General features: G+C 46.6%; 1 protein-coding gene across 1 annotated transcript; it reads right to left on the bottom strand.

The window, feature by feature from the left end:
- Positions 1 to 521: 521 nt before the first annotated feature.
- CCDC90B (coiled-coil domain containing 90B) lies at positions 522 to 13765 on the bottom strand. The gene is made up of 9 exons (XM_083737408.1): positions 13630 to 13765; positions 11414 to 11533; positions 10863 to 10966; positions 8156 to 8257; positions 4942 to 4983; positions 4748 to 4819; positions 4584 to 4637; positions 3220 to 3334; positions 522 to 2020 (listed from the first exon to the last, which is right to left on the bottom strand). The coding sequence occupies exons 1-9, from the start codon at positions 13700 to 13702 to the stop codon at positions 1965 to 1967; spliced, it is 738 nt and encodes a 245-aa protein (XP_083593534.1). The 5' UTR covers positions 13703 to 13765; the 3' UTR covers positions 522 to 1964.
- Between the last annotated feature and the right edge of the window lie 228 nt (positions 13766 to 13993).

The raw sequence follows: 13993 nt of genomic DNA, 5'->3' as shown, positions 1-13993 counted from the left end.
GGGGGTGGGGGTGGGGAGTTGCAGTCCAGCAAGAACTGGAGGGCTACATGGATCTCAGCCTCACCTGAAGCTCTTTCACAAAGCTGTGTGTGTGTAGCCCACTTCTGAGTACGCATTGGTGTGGCCTAGGATGATAATTCAACCGCAGTATTAGGAAAGAATAGGATTCCTCCCCCAAAACACAAGAGCTGCAGCTAGAAGCTCCCATATGCCCCTCCAAAGCTGCTATTTGCATTGCACCAACCTTTGACTTACAGCTATGGATGTACCACCCCACACTCAAATACAAATACCAGCAGAAAAGGACTTGGGGAAAAAACTGCAAAATGCAAACATTCAATGCTGGCAGAATTCTAGCCAGGAAGTGATCCCAGCTGTGGTCTCTTGAGAGCACCACAAACCCAAACTCAATAAATTTGAGGTGTTTAACATCAAAAGCACAACAAGGTTTCAAGCATTCCGTAGGGGGAACTGCAGCCTGAGAGAGTTTTACAGAGCTAAAAAATGCAATAGCCAATGCCTTGCGGTTGAGTATGCATTTAATTTTTCCGTTATTTAGAAGAAAAAGTAAAGCTCTATACAGGCCCGCTCCTCCGACATCCAAAAGGAGAAACTGAAAGCTAGGCTTTGCGAAGGAGGTGGGAAGATTCTAGCTGCCTGTCAGAGCCCTTGAGCCAATGGGAAGCCAGCCAGTGGCATGGAAGGCAGTCCCTGCTCTGCTTCGCACTGGTTCAGCGCGGTGCACGGGAGCCGACCGAGAGGGCGGCAGGGATCCATGGGCCGGTTAAACGACCCCCATGGGCTGCTTGTGGCCCATGGACCTTAGGTTGCCGACCCCTGGCCCAGCGCCTCGCTTACTTGGCTTTGGGAAGGCAGTGCAAGGCCTGGAGGGAGTGTCAAATGTTGGAAGCTGAAGGGGGACAGGCTTTAGTGAGCAGGAAGAGGCTGTGGCAGAGAGCAGTCCGGGCTCAGAGGCCGAAGCAGAGGTTGGAGAGGACCGGGGCCAGGAGGCAGAGATGAGGCAGGCTGCTGAAGAATCCAGGGGGTTTTCCCCTTCTATGACCAGATTCCCTCTCCCCTGGTCTCCAGAACACACAGAGAAATGAAAAGAGGAGATTTGTTGTGTGCAGACGCCATTTCCAGTTGCTTGGGGGAAAAACCCAGGAGCGAAGAGGACATAGGCAGCTGTGGGGACCTTTAGTCCTCAGAACTGCCTCATTGAGTTGCTATTGGGAAGAGTTGCTAGCATTACTAGGCCTGTGCTGTTTTGGTTTCTTTGAATGAAGAGTTAACTTCACACCACACCAATATTTTTGCTGACCTGCCCCTGACAGTAGGTTCCCCATCATATTGGGTTGTAAGATTATTTCTCTACTGCTCAGGGTAAGAGGAACTAGCGGGATCCACCTCATAGAAACACAGAAAGCTATACCTACTGAGTCAGACTGTTTGGGCCCCATAGCCCAATACTGTCCGCACTGACCGGCAGTGGCTGTTCAAAGTTACAGGCAGGGGAGCTTTTTCTAGCCCTAACTGTCAAGGATTGAACTTGGAATCTTCTGCATGCAAGGCGGAATCTCTACCGCTGAGCTATAGTCCTTCCACCTGGGAGGGTGTCAGAAAAACATACATAATGATGACAATGGGCATAGCAATCTCTCCATCGAATAAACGTCTTCTTTTTTGGTTTTCTTTTTTTTAAAAAATGTCCCACCCATATATCTTTTGGCTTTGAGTATGTGGGAGCACCAAACCAGCCCTGAGAGATGCAAACTAGGTCAGGTTTTGCTCAGACTGCTGTGCCTGTAGAAAACACTCCCCCCCACCCTGGTTATGTGTTTAAAAACCAATACCCAACACAAAAGGCTTTGAAAGAGTCTGCCAGAGATGTGTCAGCCAAGCATGGTGTCGATTCAAATCAGAAAAGCGCTTGTTCTGTCCCTTGTTCCCGGAGGCTGGCTTTTTCATTTCCAGAATCGGTAGAATCCCAGGGCGATGGCAAGACAAGTGAATACAGAGGCTGTAAATAAATACAAAAAGCCACACACAGAGAAAAAGAAAAGAGTAAGTTTGTGCCAAGCATCTCGAAAGGGTTTTAAGCTACGCACAAGTTGCTGTTTTTTGCTACTCACCAAAATATTACAGTGGAGCCTCCGTTTTTGACATACAGTGGTACCTCAGGTTAAGAACTTAATTCGTTCCAGAGGTCCATTCTTAACCTGAAACTGTTCTTAACCTGAAGTACCACTTTAGCTAATGGGGCTTGCCACTGCTGCCACCACTGCGTGATTTCTGTTCTCATCCTGAGGTAAAGTTCTTAACCTGAGGTACTACTTCCAGGTTAGTGGAGTCTGTAACCAGAAGTGTTTGTAACCCGAGGTACCACTGTAATCCATTCTGGAAGACCGTTCGACTTCCAAAACATTTGAAAATTGAAGCAGGCATTTCCAGAAGCATTTGCTTAATACGGAAACATTTGCTCAATACGGAAGCCGTGTGGCACATTCGGCTTCCAAAAAGCGTTCAAAACCCGAAGCAGTTACTTCCGGGTTTTCGGCGTTAGAAAGCCGAAACATTAAACTTCTGAGACGTTTGAAAACCGAGGTTCAACTGTAAACGGTTCATATTCCGACTCCTCGCAACATCTCCTATTAATTAATTGATTAACTGAATGTAAACACCGCTTAAAACTTTAAAAAGGAATCTCGAAACCTCCATAGTGATTTAAGCAGAGGCTCCAAGTGGCTACAGGTAGCTGGCTGGCTTCCCAGAAAGCAAAATAATAGAATCATGGAACTGCAGAGCTGGAGGGGACACCCAAGGGCCATTTAGTCCAACCCCCTGCAATGCAGGAATCACAGCTAAGTGCTTTCACTGCAAAAACACCAACAAGAAAAGCAACTCCATTTACAAAAAACAATTAAAAGAACATTTTGTATGTTAAAAGCAATTTCAAACCCAATAGAGACCGGGATGAAGATCTCCACCTAAAAGATCTTCAGTGGGTGCCAAAAAGGCAGCAGAGAAGGTGCCTGTCTGAGGTGTAATGGCAGGGGCCACCACAAGAAAGGCCCGCTTCCTACATCATGCAAGATAGGCCTCCTGAGAAAATAACTGTGTTGGGCTGGGTGCATAAGGGTGGGACAAGGCTTTTAGGCATCCTGGCTTTATACCTTTTACTCTTTTGGAACATGATTTTTCAACAGCCCAGCCACATACCTGCCAAATAACGTATCGTTTCTAGCTTGTTCGATTCCATGAGTGTTTTCAGGGCTGCAATCTCGGCATCGATTTTATTGCTGACTTCCGTAACAGAGCTGTTGGTGCTCGAATCCTAAAAGGGAACAAGGCAAGCGATGCTTTTCATTGGAAATAAGGCCAAAGAAAGAGAGAGACAGAGCCTTTTCAGTGTTGGCCACATTTGTACAATTCCTTCCCCTGCGAAACCCGCCTGGTGCCAACATTTGTTATCCTTTTCGGGCCAAGCAAAAAAACCACTTTTATCATATCTGTCTTTTAAATATATTAAAACAAAACAAAACAAAACAAAACATGGCAGGCCTTTTCCCTTTTGGGCTGTGCTCGCCCTGGTGCAAACTGCCCCCCTGCAACTGCTTTCAGAAAATAAAAAGTTTTCTCAGGAGCTCCAAAAATGTAACCACAACAGGGCCAGGGCCTTTTCAGTGATGGCTCCGACCTGGTGGAATGCTCTGTCCCATGAGACTAGGGCCCTTCAGGATTTAACCTCCTTCCGTCGGGCCTGTAAGACAGAGCTATTCCGCCTGGCCTTTAATTTGAATTCAGCCTGATCTTTTATTCCCCTTCCCCTCCCCTTTTATGAAGATCACCCACTCTGAGACCCCCACAGCTAATTCTCCCCAGGCCTCCTCGCTGGCCTAAGTTAGGACCAATTCAGCCAGCTAGCCCTGGGGATTATCTAATGCTTGATTTTTGATTTTTATTGTTATTCATGTTTTTATACTGTATTTTATGCTGCTTTTATAATTAAGTGTTTTAAATTTGTTGTTAGCCACCCTGAGCCCGGTTTTTGAACTGGGAAGGGCAGGTTATAAATAAAAATTATTATTATTATTATTATTGGTGTAAGGCAGGGAGGTCGGGTCGGAAGTAGGTGGTACGCAACTTCTGTCTCCCCCCACATCCTCCTCCCTGCTGAGTTCTTCAAAGGCAACACTGAGACTTAAGGCGGAGGAAGCTGACAGTGAGGACCACCCTCTGGGCTGGATGTGAGTAAGAAAGCAGGAAAGTGGGTCCTGGGTGTGGGTACACTGAGATGGGTGGGGTAGTGGTTTCTTTGTCCTAATGGTCCAGCCTTCACTGGCTCCAAGGTAACATACAGGCTGGTTTTTAGAGGGCTCAGCGAATGGTCTGCAAGCTTTTGATGCTGGAATTATGCTGAGGTGGCTCAGATCAATGTCTGGATGGGAGACCTCTGGAAACCTGAGAGCTTTCAATGGAAGGCACAATTTAAGTGTGTATACACACACACACACACACACACACACACAGAGAGAGAGAGAGAGAGAGAGAGAGAGAGAGAGAGAAAGACCTCAAAGACTTGCCTTTTTATGAAACTCTGTTGTGGCTTCCATGAGCTTTTTCTCCTGATCTGTGAACTGGAACATTTTAAAAAGAAAAAGAGGAACAATATATGAAATTGTCAATTCTCAAAAAAGCTGGAGCCAAGAAAGGAGGAAGGGGTGCAATAATGAAAATAATTGCCCACCATGTTGGTCACTCTGCTTCTTTCCAAGTTTATGTCCAGCTTGTTTTCAGCTCGGATATGACTGGTTTCATTCTTAAAAGGAAAGACACCAAAAAGTACCCTTAAAAAGAAGAAGTCCTGAGCGATCGTGGGACCAGAATGTCTCAGAAATTGCATATTATCCTCCCTCCCACTCCACAAGCTTGCCCACTTACCATTAGCTGCTGTTTAACTTGATCCAATTCAATCTTCATTTTCTGGGTATCAAGAAAGATTGGGGTGGGGGGAGGGAGAGGAAAACAACCCAGGTCAGGAGATGCTTAATTAAGAAAAATGAAAAGTAAAATGCTTATAGCAATGGTGTGTGTGTGTGTGTGTGTGTGTGTGTGAAGATTTGGCAACAACTTTCCATGTTGCCTGGAAGACATCAAATTATGAAAGCATAAAGGCAAAACTCATAACCAATTCATTGGAATTAACTCCCATGACAGTGTATATATAGGATGGCTGGCTTCTTGTGACCGTAAGAATATGGGGTAGCATCCAAAGGATAAAACTGATTTAGAGAAGGGAGACAAAATTGATAATCTATTAAGAAAAGGGCCCCGTTTGTTATGGACTGGTGTGATTAAAACACCAGAAAACGACGAACCATGCATCTTATTAAAGGTAAAGGGACCCCTGACCATTAGGTCCAGTCGTGACTGACTCTGGGGTTGTGGTGCTCATCTCGCTTTATTGACCGAGGGAGCCGGTGTACAGCTTCCGGGTCATGTGGCCAGCATGACTGAGCCGCCTCTGGCAAACCAGAGCAGCGCACGGAAACACCGTTTACCTTCCCGCCGAAGCGGTACCTATTTATCTACTTGCACTTTGACGTGCTTTCGAACTGCTAGGTTGGCAGGAGCAGGGACTGAGCAACGGGAGCTCACCCCGTCGTGGGGATTCGAACCGCTGACCTTCTGATCGGCAAGCCCTAGGCTCTGTGGTATAACCCGGAACACCATAAAAGCATAAGACGAGTCCCTTCACCAAGAAGAGGATCTGTGAAATTGTCACTGCAAAAGGAGAGCTTGCATTTTATACCACCTCTTTTGCTATACAGGAATCCCCAATTGAACTTGTGCACCTTCAGCTTTATGTGTATGGCAAAAAACCCCAAAACCTTAACCAATTTAAAAGAAAATTTTTTTCCTTCCAGTAGCACCTTAAAGACCAACTAAGTTAGTTCTTGGTATGAGCTTTCGTGTGCATGCACACTTCTCCAGATACACTGAAATAGAAGTTTCCAGACCCTTCTATATAGTGAGAAGGTGGGGAGGGGTATTACTCAGAAGGGTGGTGGGAATGGGTGATTGGCAGATAGCTGTGATGAGCCTGTTGACAACTCTTAACGACTGCAATAGGTCTTACAGGAAAAAGCAAGGGGTGAGAAGGTGAAAAATGGCTTTGTCATGTATAATGAGATAAGAATCCAAGGTCTTTGTTCAGACCAGGTGTCTCCATGGTTTTAAGTTTGGTGATAAGTTGCAATTCAGCAGCTTCTCTTTCCAGTCTATTTCTGAAATTCCTTTGTAGTAAAACAGCTACTTTGAGATCTTGTATAGAATGTCCTGGGAGATTGAAGTGTTCTCCTACTGGTTTCTCTGTCTTGTGATTCCTGATGTCCGATTTATGTCCGTTTATTCTTTGGAGTAAGGTCTGGCCTGTTTGTCCAATATAGAGAGCTGAAGGACACTGTTGGCATTTGATGGCATACACAATGTGGCATACACACGGCTACCTATCTGTAACTGCAATTTAAAAGAGTTGGAAAGTAGGTGGAGTTCCTGGAAAAATGACTTTGGCAATCCCACCCGCCATTGAACCTAATGGGTTTCGACCAGTGGATTTCAACCAGTGTGCCGTGGCACTCTAGGGTGCCGCGGGCAACACTGGCCTCTGTCCCTCTTTCCTTCCCTCCCTCCCTCCTCTGATGCCCTCTCACGTCTCTGCCTCCCAAAGGCCTGCATGGCTGTTTGTTGCACCAGCCCTGGCTACAAGCTGTCCATGCGAATGGTGCCTCTGGGGCTGGCCAGGGGGTGCTGGTTGCCCGTTTGCCAGCCCTTGCTGTTGGGAATGGACAACAGCAGGCCCCTGTGGGGCAGTGTGAAAAGGCACCTCTCTTTGGTGAAGAGGCCTCGGTCCTGTATACCTGAAGGAGCGTCTCCACCCCCTATCGTTCAGCCCGGACACTGAGATCCAGCGCCGAGGGCCTTCTGGCGGTTCCCTCATTGCGAGAAGTGAGGTTACAGGGAACCAGACAGAGGGCCTTCTCGGTAGTGGCGCCCACCCTGTGATGTGAAGCAAATAAGCTGCTATCTTATCTTTAAAAGATATCTGAAGGCAGCCCTGTTTAGGGAAGTTTTTCATATTTAATGCTGTATTGTTTTTAACACTCGATTGGGAGCCGCCCAAAGTGGCTAGGGAAACTCAGCCAGATGGGTGGGGTATAAATAATAATAATAATAATAATTATTATTATTATTATTATTATTGGAGTGGGGAGGGCAGCTCAGTGACCAGGGTGGCGGCAGCAGCTGCCCAGAGGACTCCCAGGGGAGAGGGGAGAGGAGAGGAGGCTGAGGGAACACTCCACAAGGGAGCATGTTCGAAAAAGGGTGAGAGGCTGCCAGCTCTGCAGGCAAGGGGTGACGTTACTGGGCTCCTGAGCCCCACAGGGGGCGCCAAAAAAAGAATGTAGTTGGCCCAGAGATGGACGAAAGGAGCAGCAGCAACAAAAGAAGAATGGCAGACAAAACTGATGGAGTATGCAGAGATGGTGAAACTGACGGGGAAGATCCGAAACCAGGAAGATCAAGTATTTTTAAAAGACTGGGTTAATTTTATTTAAAAGTCCACTGTAAACAGTTAAAATCATGGGCAGGGATGTAATGACAGTTGTAACGTGGTATTCATGATGGTAACCTATGGATATACTACAGATGGATAATGGTAAAAGATGCAGAAAATTTAATCTTAAATATAGAACCCATGGAGGGAGGGAAGGAGGACCGAAGGTTCAAAAGAACCTTTTATTTTAATTTTGAAATGGTTAAAGTTAAAATATATAAAATGGTGAAAAACCAATAAAAAATTATTTTAAAAAGAGGGGGGAAAAAAGAGAATGTAGTTGGTCAAGGGAGCCATGGACTCAGAAAGGTTGAAACTCTCTGGGTTTTGACTATACTCAATTTTGGCTTTAGGCGCGATCCCCAGAATATAAGTTGTGGGCTTCCCGTATTATTTGTCATTTCTTCAGAAGAACCAAATGATAATACTAATACATAACAAGGCCAATTGCTGCATTTTCTTTGCAGATGAGCAGCCTTAAGTAAATGAAGAGAAAGGAAGGGTGACAGAGTGAATTGGTTTATTGGAGGAAATTACCTCATTCTCTGCTCTCAAGTTGGCAAACTCACTCTTCTCAAGAATGACCATGTCTTTTCGGATGGAGTCGAGATGAGCCATTAACTGCTGCAGAGTTATTTCCTAAATAGAAAAAAGAGACCCACACAGATGCCCCACGGCTTTTTGAAACATTTCCAAATCTTTTCGTAGAAAATTAAATTTTAATTCAGGAGTAGGGATCTTTTGCCCAGAGTTTCCTTGGCAAAGATCACCCATTAACTCGGTTTATAACTTTGGGGGTGGGCAGCCTGCATTTCCGTTTGAGGCCAGGGCTTTGTTGTGCTACAACTCCCATCACCCTCCGTGAGCATTAAAAGCATGATGTGAGTTGTAGTCCAGCAACCTCTGGAAGGCATCCCATTGGCTACCCCTGCTGTAAGACAATATGGAGCTTGAGGGACCACTGGTCTGACTTGAGGACATGGCGGCTTCCCACATTCCTATGAAATTACCCCGGAAACTGGGAAACCCTTCAAAAGTTGTTGCCAAGGAGACGTTTGGAAGCTATGCGCTGAAAATATGCACTAAAAGCAGGACTTTAAATCTCAGGCCTAGACTAAAAGGTTAAAGGGACTCCTGACCATTAGGTCCAGTCGTGGCCGACGTGTTGTTGTGGCACTCATCTTGCTTTATTTGCTGAGGGATCCAGCATACAGTGGCCAGCATGACAAAGCCGCTTCTGGCAAACCAGAGCAGTGCATGGAAACACCACTTACCTTCCCGCCGGAGTGGTACCTATTTATCTACTTGCACTTTTGACGTGCTTTCGAACTGCTAGGTTGGCAGGAGCAGGGACCGAGCAACAGGAGCTCACCCTGTCGCGGGGATTTGAACTGCCGACCTTCTGATCGGCAAGTCCTAGGCGCTGTGGTTTAACCCACAGCGCCCACGTCCCTCAGGCCTAGACTACTGGGTGTCAAAAGGCAGGTCGCAGAATGATACACAGCACCACTCCACTTGAAGGGAGAAGGAAAGTCTAGGTCAGTCACGCCACACATGTAAAGCACCATGATACTACTTTGAACAGTCATGGCCTCCCCCAGAGAATTCTGGGAGCTGTAGTTTGTTAAGGGTGCTGAGAGTTGCTAGCAGACCCCTATTCCTCTCAGATCTACGATTCCCAGAGTGGTTTAACAATCAATCCCTCTTCACAGGGAGCTCTGGGAACTGTAGCTCTGTGAGGGGGAACAGGGTGTCTCCTAACAACCCTCAGTATCCTTGCAAACTACAACTCCCAGAATTATTTTGGGGACGCCATGACGGCTTTAATGTAGAGTTTGAATGTAGCCTGGTCAATTCAAGCAAGTATTCTTACTTTCTTTGTTTTATATATAAAAAAGAAAAAGCACAGCAAGGCCTCACTGTCAGCTTTCCACCTTCGCTGCTCAAATTCTCCTCAGACCCTTATTCCTCTCAGAGCTACAGTTCCCAAAGCAGTTTAACAATCTATTCCTTTTCACAGGGAGCTCTGGGAAGTGTAGCTCTGAGAGGGAACAGGGTGTCTCCTAAAAACTCTCAGCATCCTTGCAAACTACAGCTCCCATAATTATTTCGAGGAAGCCATGACAGCTTAAATGCTATGACCGCTTTAGCTTTATAGTGTGAATGTAGCCTTCTCAATTCTAGCAAATATTCCATTTTCCTCCCAAAGGAAAAGCACAGAGAGGTCTCACTGTTGGTTTTGGGCCTTTGCTTCTCAAATGACAACAATTCCAAAATGAGCACAGCATTCCTTTCTCTGTCATGAAATTTTAAAAATTCCGGTAAAAGCTTCGGAACTGTTGGAACTGCAACCTTGCAGGCCACAGAGCTTCCTAGTTTGGGTTGAGAAATAAATTCATGCTTGTGGAACAACAACATTTTAGAATTCACTCCTGGCTCGGGGCTCTTGCGAAGTTTCCTCCACAACTGTTGCTCTGTGTCAGAACCCAGGAAGGCATGTTCACTTAGGAGTAGTTTGCAAACAAACAGAAAAGCGTTTGCAAACAGAAATGAAACTTCCAGATCCTTCTACCATCATAGGAAGCTTTTCTTTAAGTGTGCCCAATGTATCAGCGAAAGCTGGGGGGAAAAGGGACAATGCTGACCTGTTTCTTTTATAACCCCTATTATTATACTGGGAAGAAGGCAAGATTTCCAGAAATTATATTTTATTCATATCTATATCTATATCCAAGGACGTGGGTGGCACTGTGGGTTAAACCACAGAGCCTAGGACTTGCCGATCAGAAGGTCTGTGGTTCGAATCCCCGTGACAGGGTGAGCTCCCGTTGCTCGCTCCCTGCTCCTGCCAACCTAGCAGTTTGAAAGTACGTCAAAGTGCAAGTAGATAAATAGGTAGCGCTCTGGCGGGAAGGTAAACGGTGTTTCCGTGCACTGCTCTGGTTTGCCAGAAGCGGCTTAGTCATGCTGGCCACATGACCGGGAAACTGTACGTCGGCTCCCTCGGCTAGTAAAGCGAGATGAGCGCCGCAACCCCAGAGTCAGCCACAACTGGACCTAATGGTCAGGGGTCCCTATATATATTGCAAGTGGCTTGGAGAGTGATGATGACAAGGAAGAGGGACTTCTCTGTTGCAGCTCCCTGTTTGCAGAACGCCTTTTCCCTAGCAAGGTCTGCCTGCAGAGCCTTCCCTGGCATCTTCTCAGTGCCAGGGCAGGGAATGGGGCAAAGACCTCTTCTCACCTGCTGAGCCTGGGTCACCATATCTTTGTAGACTGTATCCAAGCTGAGAGTGGACAAAGATGTTAATGTCGCCACAATGGTTTCGGCCTGCTCTTTCCCAAACCCTGCAAGGGTAGATAAAAGCACAACATGTAAAAGGGGAACTTTACCTAAAGGAAATGTTGGGGAATCAGTGGTCCTCTAGGCAATGTACTACATCTCTCATGGGCCATGTTGGCTTGAAGGCTTCCCAGAAGAAAATGTGTCCCCCCAGGCCGCAAAAGGCTCCCCCATCTCAGCTCTAGATCAAATATTCCTGCCTTCAGATAAACCTGGGGTAGAGGCAAAACCTGACTTCCATGCTGGAGCCTTTGGCTCAGTTTCTACTGAGGAGTTTGTACCAATTCAGGCTGCAGAAAAGGAGCAGCTGGTGAAACCAATTGCTGCTTCATGCACAAAAGATCCCTGCACACAGAAAGCTAGACATTCAGGGTAACTGATTTGAGTAATCCTTGTAGGTTCAAGCAGCATTGTTCAATTTGCACTGTTGTTCGATCACGCCCTTTGCTCACCGTGTGCCTCTAGATCACGCACTAGATTATGGGTGTCAAAAGTGAGTTTTCTTTGCTCCAGTGGTGTTATTTCGACTCTTCTCATGTCGTATGACTTCACTGCAGCAGTGGCAGCAAAACCTGAATAGAACAAGGAGTTTTAAACCTCTGCTTATATTTCCAAACACTTTAAGAGCGTTAAAAAACCCCAGTGGTGCAATCTTACATGCATTGCCTTGAAAGCAAGTCCTACTGTGTTCGGTAGGACTTACCGTATTTTTCGCTCTATAAGACGCACCAGACCACAAGACACACCTAGTTTTTGGAGGAGGAAAAGATGAAGAAAAAATATTCTGAATCTCAGAAGCTAGAACAGCAAGAGGGATCGCTACGCAGTGAAAGCAGCAATCCCTCTTGCTGTTCTGGCTTCTGGGATAGCTGCGCAGCCTGCATTCGCTCCATAAGACGCACACACATTTCCCCTTACTTTTTAGGAGGGAAAAAGTGAGTCTTATAGAGCAAAAAATACGGTACTTCCCAAACAGCATCTGTAAGATGACAGCTTAAATCTTTTCAGCCCCAGGAATTTTCCAAGCACACGCACCAAAGCATCAATTCCAACATCCTTAAAAAAAAAAGTAAGTATACTTTAACCCAAACTTCCCCAAATTTCTGAGAGCTGCCTACAAATTGGAGGCCACCTTGCTTTCAGCATTCAAAACAGCCGAACTTTTAAGGGCAGGAAGTAGTACAATTTTCCAGCAGTTAATTAGCGGGTGAGGCAGCAACACAGGAACCTGCCTTATGCAACATCAGGCCACTGGCCCATTTAGCTCAGTATTCCTAGAATCAGAATTGGAAAGGAACCCCAATGTCCTCTAGTCCAACCCCTGCAATGCAGGAATCTTAACATGCATTTCCCCATCCAATTTGAAACCATACTGGACCCTGCTTAGCTTTGCAAATGTGCTAGCAGTTTTACTTCTGTACCACACTATTGCCTCTCCTCCATATCGGTCCCTACAGCCACAGCAGTCACTGTAATTCTACAAAGGTGTGCCTCTCCAGAAAGAGGGATGTCAGCTATTGCCTACACTGACTAGTAGGGCTTCAGACGGGTGTCTTTGCCACACTTAGTTGCAGATGCCAGGGACTGAACCTTCTGCAATAAAACGATGTTGCTCTACTGGTGTGCCTATGTCTCCTTCCCTACAGTATGCTTTGTACTGGAGATTATTTGCCCACCTCGCATAGTATGGTCTATGCCACGGATAGGCAAACTAAGGCCCGGGGGCCAGATCCGGCCCAATCACCTTCTAAATCCGACCTGCAGACGGTTTGGGAATCAGCGTGTTTTTACATGAGTAGATGTGTCCTTTTTAAAAAAAATGCATCTCTGGGACATTTGTGGGGCCTGCCTGGTGTTTTTACATGAGTACCATGTGTGCTTTTATTTAAAATGCACCTCTGGGTTATTTGTGGGGCATAGGAATTTGTTCATTCCCTCCCCCCCAAATATAGTCCGGCCCCCCACAAGGTCTGAGGGACAGTGGACCGGCCCCCTGCTGAAAAAGTTTGCCGACCTCTGGTCTATGCAGTCATGGCTCATGGGGTCAGGGCCAGAGGTAGCGGCCTCTGGATAAATACTGAGCAAGATGGTAGTGATGTGGGGAGTCCTGGGTCGGCGTCAGCTGACCTGCAGCTGCATAGCGCTTCAGCCAAGCCCCTGCCCCAAGCAGCTTACAATATAATATTAGACACAGCACAGCAAAATGGAGAAGGAAACAGCGGTGGGGTAGTTAGTATTATTTTTTTAAAAAATTAGTAAACCGCCCTTCAACCGCAGATCTCAGGGGTGGTTCACAGCATAAAAATACAAGACAAAACCACATCTAAAACACGATAAAAGCAAATGTGCAAGGCACACACGTTTCCAAATCAAAGTATTTCGGGGGAAGGGTCATAGCTCATTTGCTTTGCATGAAGAAGACCCCTTTCTGAGATCCTGGGGAGCAGCTGCCAGCCAGTGTAGGCAACACTGAACTACATGGCCTGACTCTGTGCAAGGCGGCTCCCTGTGCTCCTATCGCCTCTTTTCCTTTTTATTTTTTAGGACAGCACTTCAAAAACACAACGCCTTGAGGGTGCGCTGTTGAAAAACGGATCGTGGGAACAGGACGCAGGGCAACACTCAGAAACAAGCCCGACTGGATCCCCTGGGTCTTACTCCCAAATACCTCTCTGCGGTGCCGAGGATCCATTGCTCCACCGGACCAGGAGCCTCGCACCTCGCCCTCTAAAGCCCAGCATCTTCCTAGCGTCTCCGCGCACGACTCTTGGAAAGAGAAGCCGCACTGGGGATTCCCACTTCCGGCCTGGAGCCCAACGGGTTGCTGGGAAATGTAGTTTTTTCTGGGCACATGGGAACTCCTCCTGCTGCTGCCTCAAAGTTTTCTGGGAAATGTATGCAGCGCGGTTAAACCAGGGGCGTGGAAAGCCGCTTGCAGAGCAGAGTGAATGAACCAATGAACGAGGGCACTGTCTTTCTTTCTTTCTTTCTTTCTTTCTTTCTTTCTTTCTTTCTTTCTTTCTTACCGCAGA

The sequence above is a fragment of the Podarcis gaigeae genome, assembly GCF_964106915.1.
Source record: "Podarcis gaigeae genome assembly, chromosome: 4".
NCBI classification, from domain to species: domain Eukaryota; kingdom Metazoa; phylum Chordata; class Lepidosauria; order Squamata; family Lacertidae; genus Podarcis; species Podarcis gaigeae.
Note: the sequence above shows the minus strand (reverse complement) of the source record. Positions and strands in the feature narration are given on the sequence as shown.

Bases quoted from the DNA above. Each gene is read 5' to 3' on its own strand.
- CCDC90B (XM_083737408.1), bottom strand. From the start codon at position 13,702: ATGCTGGGCTTTAGAGGGCGAGGTGCGAGGCTCCTGGTCCGGTGGAGC. The intron at 8,258-10,862 runs GTGAGAAGAGGT...TTTTCTATTTAG, and splicing joins TGGTGACCCAGGCTCAGCAG to GAAATAACTCTGCAGCAGTT. The intron at 2,021-3,219 runs GTATGTGGCTGG...ATTTATTTACAG, and splicing joins AACGATACGTTATTTGGCAG to CCTCTGTATTCACTTGTCTT.